General features: G+C 35.5%; 1 protein-coding gene across 15 annotated transcripts in view; it reads right to left on the minus strand.

Moving 5' to 3' along the window:
• The window catches only part of Pkhd1 (PKHD1 ciliary IPT domain containing fibrocystin/polyductin), a 513,180-nt gene that overhangs the window by 281,399 nt on the left and 218,127 nt on the right, over window positions 1-13,654 (minus strand). For all 15 annotated transcript variants that reach the window (XR_015441583.1, XM_087188170.1, XM_087188168.1 and 12 more), the window contains 3 exons: window positions 11,293-11,405; window positions 8,720-8,825; window positions 2,677-2,811 (listed from right to left, as the gene is read on the minus strand). Coding sequence is in view for 14 of the 15 variants with exons in the window: in XM_087188170.1 (XP_087044296.1) it covers window positions 2,677-2,811; window positions 8,720-8,825; window positions 11,293-11,405 (354 nt within the window). In the remaining variant the exon portion in view is untranslated. The remainder of the gene's footprint in view (window positions 1-2,676; window positions 2,812-8,719; window positions 8,826-11,292; window positions 11,406-13,654) is intronic.

The following is a 13,654-nucleotide window of genomic DNA, read 5'->3' on the forward strand; positions in this document are numbered from 1 at the left end:
TAAAGTGAAGGGAAAGTACAAAGAATTAAGAAGTGTTGTGTTGCTCAGTAGCACGGGCTAGCACAAAGAATCAACAACTGGCATCTCATTTTATTAAAAACCTTCTGCACAGCAAGAGAAACCACCAGTAGTGTAAAGAGGCAACCCACAATGTGGGAAAAAACCTTCACCTGTGATTTTGTGGGGTTGAAGAGTCTGTAAACATCTATTAAGTTCATTTGTTCAAGAGTTCGATTGAGTTCTAGTATTTCATTACTTATTTTTTGTCTAGTTGATCTATTTGTGACAGTGAGGTGTTGAGGTCCCCCACTACAATTGTATTAGTGCATATATGCCTTTTCATGTCCGTTAGTATTTGTTTTATATAGTTGGGTGCACTAGTGTATGGTGCATAGATATTTATGATTGTCATCTCTTCCTCTTGGATTGTTCCCTTTACAAGGATGTAGTGTCCTTCTTTGTCTCTCTTAATCAGTGTTGGTTTGCAATCTACTTGATCTGCAAAGAGAATAGCTACTCCTGCTTTTTTTCGGGTTCCTGTCACATGGAGTATTGTTTTCCACCTTTGAATTTTCAGTCTATGAGTTTCCTTTTGAATTAAGTGTGTTTCTTGTATGCAGCATAGTGCTGGATTTTGCTTCTTGACCCATTCTGCCAGTCTATTTCTTTTGATTGGTGAATTGAGACCATTAACAGTGATGGTTATAACTGAAACATATTGACTTGTCATTGCCATGGCTTTTTCTTTTTGTTGGGTTCTCCCCCTTTCCATTTAATTTCTTGTCATGCCAGATGGGTTCATTCTGCTTTGCTTCCTGGGGTTGTGATCCTCAATATCTGTTCCTAGGATATTGTGTAAAATTCTTTGGAGTGCTGGTTTGGTATTCACGAAGTTCCTAAGGTGCTCTTTGTCATGAAAGTATCTTATTTCTCCAACAATTTTGAAAGATAGTTTTCCAGGGTACATCAATCTGGGTTGGAGGCTGTTTTCTTTTGGGGCTTGGAATATGTCACTCCAAGCTCTTCCTTCTTGCCTTGATGGTTCGTGTTGAGAAGTCTGCTGTGATTCTGATGGGCTTTCCTTTGTATGTGATTTGTTGCTTTTCTCTAACTGCTTGTAGAAATTTGTTCTTCTGTTGAGTTTCTGGAATCTTAACAATTATATGCCTGTGTGTAGATTTTTTTTGATCAAGGCTATTTGGAGTCCTATATGCCTCACTTATCTGTATGTCAAGCTCTTTTCCCCTGCTTGGGAAGTTTTCTGCCATTACTTCTGTGAAGACTGTTTTTATGTCATCTGCACTCTCTCTTGTTTCTTCATTGACCCCAATCAGTATTATGGTATTCTTCTTTGCATTGTCTAGCAGCTGCTGGATTGATTTATCATGTTCCCTTATAAATTTGAAGCAATTTTTCTTTTCCTGGTCATTAATTGCAATCTTATCTTCTATATCTGAAATTCTGTCCTCACATTGGCTCATTCTGCTGTGTAGACTTTCAATGGAGTTTTTCATCTCCTGGAAATCTATTTGCATCTGTTTTATGGATTCCATTTGTTTCCTATGTTGGGATTCCATCATGTTCCTCAGCTCCTCTCTAGATTTATTAATCATGTCTTGCACTAGGAGCACAATTTCTCCTGTTATCTGAGAAATTATTTCTGATTTCATTTTTTCCAGATCCCCTTTTGTTGCCAGTTCAGTGGGTCTAGGTGGTTGAGTATCAGAGTGTTCCATCTCATTTCCCTTTGGGGTTGCTGTAGGTGATCTGGAAGTCTGATTTTGAGATTTATTTACGTGTTTTCTCATTTTGACTGGGGGTTGGGGGGTGCTATTGGCACCCGTGCAGATCACCTCCTCTGACCTGGGAGAGGTGGGACAGGGGCCAGAAGTGGTGGGACAGAAGGCAGCCCAAAAGCTCTTTCCTGTGGGCTGGGAGTAACGGAAGGGATGGTGGCCGGGAAGCCGCTTTCTCTGGACCAGGAGCGGTGGGATGTTGGCTCAGAAGCCCCTACCTCTGGACCAGGAGCAGTGGGATGGATGGTGGCCGGGAAGCCCTGAAAAATATCTTTGCCTCTATATTCTGGTCCCCCAACCATGCAATAGTGGAAAAGTCATCTATAGTCCCATTTTTATCATGAAGAAACTTACAATTAGTCAAGTACTAGAGAATAACTTTGAAAATTTCATGATACTATAACAAGTCATGCACACTTATATTACTGGATTCAACCTATTTTTAGTGGGAACCCTAAATGCAGTAAGGACCCTATTAACGAAATACTGGTGAAGAAACTTGGCAACCCACAGAGCAGAGAGATATTATGGAATCATTCCCTTTTATAATAATCCTTTTGAATTTAGAGAAAATGAATTAAATTATTAGGTTTAATACTGAATTTACTTATATAATAAGTCCAAATTGTAAATAAGATTTCTTTAACCTACTCATGACTGTTACAATTTATATGGACTCATAAGCACTGAAACACAAAATATATTTTAGCCTTATTATAAATATCATCACTGTTACAAATAAAAAGCTCCTTTGGCTTTTACCAATACAAGATTCACTAAAATAAGTTATTAAAATTACATATTCTGTATCCTCAGGGATCCCAGTACTCATGATTCTGTTTTGATGAATAGCTTAAAACAACCACACTAAGGCACTTACCTCATGGGAAAAATGACCAAGTAATAAGCTGTCAGTAACTGAAGTATTTGCATCACTTTCCAAGATGTCAATTCCAAAATCTCTGCATGAATAAACTTGGAAGTTTTTCAGGTGAAGATTGCTACTTCTGAAAATCTATAAAATAATAGCATATGTTATGGAAGAGGTCTGAGGCTTAGTTTGCTTGCAGATTTCCTGAAACTTCTTTAATTATTGATTGTGAGTAAATAAGTATGCTATGCCATATTTAAAACGGTTTTGTTCATCAATATCAGTGCACACATCCCAAAGTGACTATGAGGTCAGTATTAACAAGTCCCCTTTGGTTAAACCTCTCTGTACTTTACATTTCTCCTTACAATAAACAATACATTAGAAGGTCAATGTGAACTCTCCATGTATTTAAAATAGTCTTGCAGGGGCCAAATCACAAAATTAATGCAGAAAAACACAGCATCAAGAACTCCAGGGCTTAACATTAGCTCAATGTAGTTATATATTAACTCTCACAGTCAAAAAAACACAAATATAAAGAAGTAATTCATCATGACTACAGATTCACTGTGTATGGACTCAACACGTTATATTAACTTATGACACCTGCGGTGAGTACGCCCAAGTGGAGTTCAAATATTTACAAAATTAGCATGATAGATGTGAAAGAATCCCTCTTGTCTGAGAAACAGGGCTGTCGGTTTTCACCTACCCCTGATAGTAACAGTATGATCTTTGGCAACACATTTTACTTCTCCTTGGCTTTGGTTCAACCACCTTTAAAAATCAGGGTGGAGGTCAGGACTAGAAATTAATTTAATACTGTCAACCCTTTATTCATTAAATACTGTAACTGGAAATCTCCTATTAATTAAGGCCAAAGTACCCTGATTTATCATGCCATCACACTTTTTTATATGTTGATCATCTTTTTATCATGGATTTTGAGTTATGTATGCATTAATCTTTTTATAAAAGTACAGTTCTTTGAAGACATAGATTTATCTGAAAATAGGTAGGAGCTCTACTGACATCTTGACAACTGTTAATTACAGACATGCACAAATATATCTATTTGCAAATATATTCAAAAGACAGCTAGCACCTAGCATTGGCAAGGGAACTTGAGAATTTTAAAACAAAATCAACATACAAACTGCAAAATAAACTCATTTTTCCCACAGTGTTCACAGTCTGCTCTCATCTTTCGCTTGTCTAGATGAATTCTTTTGTATTTTATGAAACTTAGTGAAAAAAGGTATTTTCTTGACTCTTATTTAAAATAGGAATTGAAGAGTCAGTTCACTTGGTTAGAATCCAAAAGTTCTTACTTGTGAGACTTAGGAAGTATTTTATCCCTTGATAGTTTTATCTACAAAAGAAGTAAAAATAATGGTATATCTCCCCCGAAAGTTTAGGTGACTAAATGAGGACATGTTTAAAACTACAGATATAAAGTAATGTTGATACACCATAGGAATTTTTTGTTCAGTATCACTAATCATTGGGGAAATGCAAATTAAAATCACAGTGAGATATCACATCATACCTGTCAGAATGGCTACTATTAGAAGAGAAAGAAAAGTTGTGATATACATTGTTTGTGGGAAAGTAAAGTAGCACGGTCATTGTTGAAAATAATACGAATTTTATTCAAAGAATTAAAAACAACTACAATATGATCCATCAACCATGCTATTAGGTATATATTCAAAGGAAATAAGGGCAGTATGTCAAGGGAATGTTTGCACTACCATGTTCACGGTATTATTCACAATAACCAAGAAATGTGATCAACTTAAATTGATCAACTTGATGAATGGATAAAGAAAATGTGATTATATATAGACACAGATATCTCTATATCTGTACCTATATCTATACTTATATCTATCTCTATCTATATCTATATATAGATATGATGGACTACTACTCAGCATTAAAAAAAAGAAGGAAATCCTGCCATTTGTGACCACATGGACAAACTTGAGGGACATTATTTTAAATGGAATCAGACACACAAAAAGCCACATACTTTCACTTATACAAGGAATTCAAAAAAGTCAAACTCAGAAACAAGAAATTAGTTACCAAGGGTTGGGGTTTGAAAGGGGAATAGCAGAGGCTGGAGAGATGTTGGTGAAAGGATACAAAGTTTCAGTTAGATATAAACAGTACTTTTAAGAGATGGAGTGTACAACAGAGTAACTGTAGTTAATTAACAATGTATTATATTCTTGGAAATTGCTGAGAGTAGACTTTAAGTGTCTCTCTTATTACAATAAAAAGGTATATAAAGTAATGCCTATATTAATTGACCCAATTAACCATTTTTTGAGGTGTACATGCCTCCAAACATGATATTGCATATGAGAAATATATACAATTTTTGTCAATTAAAAAGGTGTTAATTAGTAAAATTAAATTAATCCAATGAGAAATATAAGAATGTTATCTACTGCAATATTATGTTTAAGCTTCTGTATACATGACAATCATGTCTAAATGACCAGAAATAAAGTTCATGAAATTAAAACAAACTGTACTTTTTGTGATGCAAAAGGAACTTTTGGATATTATAATTTCCAAAAATGTCATCATCAACATCAGCCTACCACTCCCAATTCTTTTTACTAAAATTGATAATAAATAATAGCTAATGTCATTGAGTATTGATGAAGATCTTAGCACTTTTTATTCAGGGACTTAATTATTATTTTTAATTAACACATAAAATTGTACATATATGTGGTGTGCATTGAATGTGTAATATTCAAGTCAGGGTCAGAATATCTTTCTCCTTAAACATTTATCATTATTTTGGGGAGAAATATTTAATATCCTTTCCTCTATTTTGAAATATACAGGACACCATCATTATTTATAACCATCCTACTGTAAAACTGAACACCAGAACTTGTTTCTCCCATCTAACTGCAATTAACATTCAGGGACTTATTTAATTCTCAAAAACATTGATCCTTTAAGTACTATTACTATTTCCATTTGACAAATGAAGCAGGAAAAGTTAGGAGATTTTTCCAAGGTCACACAGACAGGACTTGGGACTATTGGAGAATTCGTGTGGCTGTGTATACAGGGGGTTACTTTTCATAAACAGTTTTATTGAGGTATAGTTCAATATGTACTTAAATTTTATAATTCAATGCTTCTACTATATTTTGAGATATGTGCCAACATCACTAAAATTTTAGAATATTTTCATCAATTCAAAAAGAAAGCTTTTAGCTATTGTCACTTCTCACTCCCTCCCCACCAGTACTGCCCATCCTCCAGCCCTAAGCAAACACAAATATTCTGTGTAAATCTTCCTCTTCGTGACTTTATTAAATCATGTGGTATGTATATTTCTGATCAGTTTCTTTCACTCAGTGTAATTTTCTCAAGGTTCCCCCATGTTACAGCATATATAAGTACTTCACTCCTTGCTCTGAGTGAATAATTTCCCACTGCAGATATGCTATCCTTTACCCATTCATCTATCCATGAACATTTGGGTTTTTCCTACTTTTTGGTTATCAGGAATAAGGACAGTGCTCTAAACATTTGTGTACTAGTTTCTGTTTGGGCATATTAGTTTTTTATTTATTCCTCATGGATTATATTACTATAGGTGGAATTGGTAGCTCATGTACCTTTATGTTTAATTATTTGAGGAATTGCCAGATTGCTTTCTGAAGTGGCTAGACCCTTTCGATTTCTCACCATTAGTGTTAAGGCTCACAATCTCTCCACATCCTTATTAATCAGTTGGTGTTATTTTTATTCTAGGCACCCTGGTGGGTCGTACTTGGATCTCATTTAGCTAAACACTAGTGATGTCAAAAACCTCTTCATATGATTATTGATCATTTGGATATGTTATGTAGAGAAATTTCTATTCAGATAATTTGTTCCATTTTTAGTTGGGTTTTTTAAACTGCTGACCTGTAACAACAAACTATAATCTATATATATTTGCACTACAAGTCTCTTATCGGGAGTATGGTTTGCAGTCTCCAATTCTTGTAGGTGGTGTTTTCACCTTCTTGATGGTGTCCTCTGAAGTATTATATTTTTTAATTTTTAAGAAATCCAATTTATCTGTTTTTCTTTTATTGTGGTTGCTTTTGTCATCACATCTAAGAGTCCTTTGCTAAAATGAGAGTCAGGAACACTTACTCCTATGAGTGCTATAGTTTTTGCTCTTACATGTAAGTTCCTGACTCATTTTTATTGAATTTTTGTAAATATTACAAGGTAAGGATCCAACTTTTTTTTTTTTCTTGCAGTACTGGGACAGAGCCTTCACACTGAACTACATCCCCCATCCCCGGACCTTTTTATTTTTAATTTTGATACAGGGTCTTGCTAGGTCACTAAATTGCACAGGCTGGGCTCAAACTTGTGGTTCTCCACACTTAGTCTCCCAGAGCACTGGGATTATAGGTGTAAGTCACAATACCTAGCTCTAACTTTGGTCTTTTAAATGAAGCTATCCAGGTATACAAGCACCATTTTTAGAAAGACTATTATTTATACCATTGAATGGTCTTGACCAAAACTCATTTGATTATAAATGTCTACATCAATTTCTAGACAGTCAAATCTATTCCACAGCTTACTATATTCTTCTGTCCATATCATCCTTGTCTTGATTATCATTGCTTTGTAGGAAGTTTTGAAGAAGCAAAGAATAAATATCTTACTTCATTCTTCTTCCAATATTATTTTAGAGATGATCACTTTTAAAATTCCCCACTATCAAGTTATTTAATTTATTCTTCATAAGAGTGAAATTCCAGTGATATCTCATTATTAAATTAGAGTGCACAAAAGCTTAATCTATGGAGTTCTGTTTTTTCTTTCTCAGGTTTAGCATATCTGATTGTAGACTCTGAAAAAACAACAGCTTCAGTAAGCACCTTTTAATTTATTTCTTTCTAAGGTGATTGCCTCTAGAACAGGGCTACTATGGAACAAGAAGACAGGATTTAAGCCTGTTTCTTGGTATAAAGAGGGCATGCCATAGATGCTGCTACTAAATTGTCATCCCACCCAAAATGCTTATAAGAAACCAGCAATTTATAAAATGCTATGAAAGTGAAGCACTACATACAACTGGGAATCTTCTTGATAGCTATTCTAATTATATATATTCTAATTATATATATTCTAATTATATATTTTTCCTCATTCAGAAATTTTTTCCTTTTCCTCATGTTGTATTTATGTATTAAAGTTTTGGCTTTTTAATTTTGACTTTATTATATTCTTTTATTCTACTTCCTGAATGCTCTGTATGTAAACATATTTCTTCACCTATGTATCTTAGGCTTCAGATTTTTAATTCATGGAGATGATATATTTTCTCTGTATAGAATCAAATGGTCACCTTGGATAATTTGTATATGTTGCTACTAACAATGAGCATACAAAACTTCCTTGTAAGCAAATTCTTATAGTAATAAAAAGAAAAATAATTATGTATGAATTACTTTGTCTTTTAAAAATGGAATAAAATGTAATTTACTGATTAAAGTAAGAATGAGAGCTTGAGCTGGAATTGTGTTCCAATGATAAACCATGCGTTTTTCAAGGCTGAAGTATGTGCTACTCAGGATATTAGAATATTAAATGCATAATGCTTGTGTCTAGATTCTGCACCTTCCTTATTGTGCTGCTAATCGACTGTGTGATGACCAACAAGTCTCTCTACTTTCTGAGCCATAATTTATTATCTGTAAGCAGGTCTAGAAAGGAAGAATGGATGAACCTCTAGCATCCCTCCTAGTTATAAATCTGATCTCTCTTAGGACTTCTGAGAAGTCTCATACAGGAAATGACCTACCCCCAGACTACTTTCAAGGAATTTGTTTATTCAGCAACTATTTCACACATAGATGTGATGCCACTGGGTCTTTTAAGCTGTGATAACATTATAATCCTCTCCTCAGCAAATCATTCCCCTTTCAATAGAGATGACAACAAATTATCGGGAAAAAAATCAAATAACAGTTTCAGTTTTTAAAAAGCTTAAGAAACTTACCTGAACACCACCTGCACTTCCCCAAACCCTGAAATTTTGGAACAGAGTGGGGCCAGTGTTATGATCCCAAGATGGCTGAAATTTAGGATATACAAAGAGCCCAAACCTTAAAAAGTAAAAAAAGAATGAAATTAAGCCAACTGCTATGTCTTTAACATTCAATTTTTTCTCATTGGAGTTAAAAAAGTTTTTGTACATATTTTTTAAATTGATACATAGTGATTACACATAATTATGTGCAACATGCAATAATGTTCCAATACTCAAACGTATACCAACGCATACACCATAATGTTTGCATGATCTTGCCTTTCTGCTGGATGGCACTGGGCAGCAGCACACACTGTATTTTTTTAATCACACCTCATAAAGACACTCACAGTGTACAAGTTTTCTTTTTTCTCCTTATCTTTGCCCATACTTATGTTATTCATTCTAACTGCTAGGAGATGATATCTCATTATGGTTTTGATTTACATTTTCTTGATTTACATTTTCTATTGATAATTTTAAGCATTTTTATATACTTTTTGGCAACTTGCTTATTTTTTTTTGAGAAATGTCTCTTTAGGTCTCTTGTCCATTTTCAAATTGGATTATTTGGTTTTTTACTGTTGAGTTTCGTGCCTTATATATTCTGGATATTAACTAACCCCTTATCAGATATAAAACCAATGAATACAGAGAAGTGAAAATAAATAAGGCCTGTGACCCTTTCTAAGTGTAATTCCTCATTCCTTAGACTTTCCTCTCTATTTCAGTCTGTAACTTTCTCCAAGATCTTTGCACAAGGCAATTGCCATGGTCCATGCTACGTTACCCAGTTCCCTAGACTGTCCTCCACACAGGAGAGTGGATACCAACACTGGTAATTCTTTCACCTTTTGTTCTTTTACTTGCAGTGTCCTACAATTGCTGTCCTCTGACACCATTACAGTCCACCTTTCCAGACTGCTCAAAGCTGCTGAATATTCATAATGATAATTTCATCATACATGAACTAATCTCAGCCTTGACTGATGCTTCAACATTGCTTAACAATTTTTCATATTCTTTATTCTACTCTTCTTATGATTTCCTATCATGATTTAACAATATTACTAATATTATAATTATTTATTGCTATCAATTATTAGTTTCTTACTATATTCCAGATGCTCTTCTTGATGCAATATATCAATCATCTCTAATTTTTACACCAAACTTTCAATGTAGATTTGTCCCCACTTTACAAATAAGGAATCTGATACTTCTGGTACAGGGGACTGAACCAAGATCTGGCACATGGTAGATAAGCATTTAGCTACACCCTCAGCTCAGTGGGTCAGACTATTAAAAAAAATAAAAGGAATTTATAAGTTGTAGAGTTAGGATTTGATTCAAGGTCTGACAGGCTCTGAAGTCAGTATTTTTCCCATGTGTTTCAAATTCTCCACCCAATCTTGTTTCACATGTCCTTACTCTTAGCAGATGGCCTTACCCTACATGTAACAAAGACTATGAACAAGTCTCTTCATTCAGAAAGCAAGTAAGTCACCTGCAAAGAGTCTCTTCTCCAAGACTGATCTCTCCACTGGGGTCCTGAGCCAAACCTACCAGCTCCCTACAGCCTGGCATTACTGGTTGTTGTCAACCACTTTGAAATTCATTCTCTCTCTCTCTATCTCTCTCTCTCTCTCGCTCGCTCGCTCTCCCATACTAACTAGCTACAAAAGGTACATGCTGTTCTGACGGTTTGTCATGTGACTCCTGTCTCTTTCCATAACCACCAAACTTTTATGATCTAAAATACTTACGCAGTTACTCATCATAGTCGGGAAGACAAAGAGGCAACCTAAATGTCCATCAACACATGAATGAATACAGAAAATGTGCCATAAGCATACAATGTGATATCACTCAGTCTTCAAAACAGGGAAATTTTGCTCTTTGTGCCAATGTGGGTGAAACTAAGGACACTGTGTTGGGTGAGGCTGAATGAAAATGCAGAAGAAGAAATGCTACCCTTATATTAGCATTACCCTATGAGCATATACCCTTAGAAATCTACCATATTCCAAGTTTTAGAAGCAGAAAATAAAATGGTGGTTGCCAGAGGCTGGAGGGAAACAAGGAGGTATTAGTCAAAATATACAAAAGTTTACTATGAAAGTTGAATAAGTCCCAGAGATACACTATATGGCATAGCACCTATATTTAACAGTATTGTATTGTATACCCACAATTTTACAAAGAGGTTACCTATCTTATTTCAAGGGTTCTTACTATAATAAATAAATAAGCATACCAGGAACAAAAACTTTTACAGCTGATGAATATATTTGTGGAATAGATTGTAGGTTAGTTTCACGAGTATATACATATCCTCATACTTATCAAGTTTGTACAGCTAAATATGTACAGATGTTTGTATGTCAATCATACTTTACTAAAATGACTTAAGAAATATTTATACTGTCACATCACCAGATCTCAAACAATGCCAAAAGTTATACCTCTTTTGCGAGTATTCCACAGAAAAGTGATAAATCAGAGTCATTATACCCCAAATGTAGGTAACTATTCCCAGTTACCTCACGCAGAAATGTGCAACATTCTGGGTGAATGAGAGGAGTGGAGCTTGCGATGTTTGGCTGGTCACAAGATGAAAAAAATAGCCATAACCAGAAGCACAAACTCTGTTCTCCTACAGAAATTAAGAATAGTTTTAAAAAATAGTTATTCCGTGTGTGCTATGGTTGCTGAAAAGAAAAATTCGTATTTGCACTTTGTACTTTCTGATAATATATATTTGCAATATAGAATAATATATGTTCATTTTGGGGAATTTCATACATGCATATACCATGTTTTAGTCATTTTCAATCACTTAACCCCCTTCTCCTTCTACCTCTGATCCCCTCCCTGGTCTCCAAGAGTCTGCCTTCTATTTTCCTATCATCTTGCATTTATTTTATTCATTTATTTATATTTCAGGTTTCTCATATAAGAGAAGCCAATATTTAACATTTGCATCTGATTTACTTCATTTAGCAAGAGAGTCTAATCCTGAAACATTTTCGGTCTTAGTTTTCCCCCTCAAAATGAAACTATCTTCCCATTACCCTTTCTCTAGGCAGCTCTCAGTAGACTTTAACTTGCCCATCTCAACAGCTGGTATCTCAAGTGAAGGTCTTCTTTTAAGCTTCTCCAGTGAGGTTACAAGTGACACCTAACCTAAGCCTCTCCTCTACGTTCTATGTAAATACACATAGTGACTGTCAAGGCAATGACACATCTCAAAGCCAAGGTCACCCAATGTTCTCTCTGATCTTTGGAACAAATCAATGATTCGGCAATGAACTGAAGGTCAGGTGATTGGATTAGCCAAGCCTTAGCTCTGAGACAGTGGCTGAGCTCAACTATAACCCAAATCTCTTCAACAACTCTTGCGCTACTTAGATTATAAAATCACCTTGATATTTCTTCATAGGATTTAATATCTAAATAATTATTGTCTTTTATATGCTCATATAAAATCTAAATTTTCCACTGAACCACATGTGTCTGAAAATCTAATTCTGATCAAATTAAATACAATGAGATTATCTTTATAAATGCTATGAACTATCTGTAACATTTTTGTTGCTATGTAATACACGAAAAGACAGAGGAGAAAACTGACTTCCTAAAGCATCTGATACCATATACGGATGTATTTTACTTGACCTACACAATGTTTACAAAAATTTTTATTTTGTTTCCAACATCTTAAAATTAGGAGACAGTACAAAAATTCATTATTTCAACTTTCCTTGGCCTAAAATGCTATAGGAAAGCCATGGACCAACTGGAGATGACAAGATCCTGCCTTCTTGGGCTATGGATTATTTTGCAGTGGTCCCAACCTCTTTGCATTGCTTGCTGATGCTACCCACCCAACCACTGTAGGCATTTGCATTTGTACCTTCCTAACTCCAAGAAATAAATTAAATTCCATGTTGGCTGTTCTATGTATCTTGTCCTGAATTGCATTTGAGTCCCCTCTCAAACCCCAGGGGACCCTAAGCTCTCTTTTCTCTTTCCTCTGTCAGGGAGACAGAACTCTGATAAAATACAGGGCCCCATCAGGTTGCTGCCCAGGGGCCACTATTAGTGAGCAAAATGAAAGGCCAATTGATGGAGCTGCTGGACTACTTCCTACGTATTTATGTGATCTGTCTCTCTTAGCCTGAGAGGCCAGTCCCAGGCCAACCCATCCAGATCTACCCAGAGAAGAGAAGTTTCAGAACAGTCTGCTCAGCTTGTCTCAGACTAAACCTTGTGCCACCCCAATAGAGTGAATATCTGAGGATCCCACCTGGTCCATCCCTGATCATGTCAGGGTCTGATGTGGCCTGAATGGTACGGGACAAAGACCACCAGGTGTCTCATCTCAAAGTTACTCAAGCCCAGGAATAAACACTACATGATTTGGAATGCTTATCCTGAATATTGGCCTCAGAGCACAGAAGAGAATGAGAAGGGAGGATTGTGGCACTGTTAGGCATCAAACATCTTTCTGAAAAAAACATTTTTATGCAATTGTTGCCTCTATACACAGGGCTCACAGGGGATCAGCTAGGAGCATCTTCCTAGTTCCATAAGCTTTAGTGTGTATCTGGATAGGGCTTTCAGGTTTAGCAATAAAGACACAGAATGCCCAGTGACATTCAAAGTTCAGATTCAAAATTGAATTTTTTTAGTGTAAATGTATTCCAACCACTGTATGGATCACACTTATACTTAAAACTGATTTGTTGCCAGGTATGTTGTATTTTATCTGGGAACCCTACCATGGGGGTAGATAAGGCACAGCTTTCCAGGCCCTGCCACTAGATATTCTGCTCAGTAGGTGGAGACAGTGAAGAGATGATGTTATGGCTTATATCTAAAGGTCTCCCCAAAGCCTCATGT

Source organism: Heterocephalus glaber, unplaced genomic scaffold (assembly GCF_053883595.1).
Source record: "Heterocephalus glaber isolate CG9 unplaced genomic scaffold, H.glaber_assembly_v1.0 deba00001523, whole genome shotgun sequence".
In the NCBI taxonomy this organism is placed as follows: Eukaryota; Metazoa; Chordata; class Mammalia; order Rodentia; family Bathyergidae; genus Heterocephalus; species Heterocephalus glaber.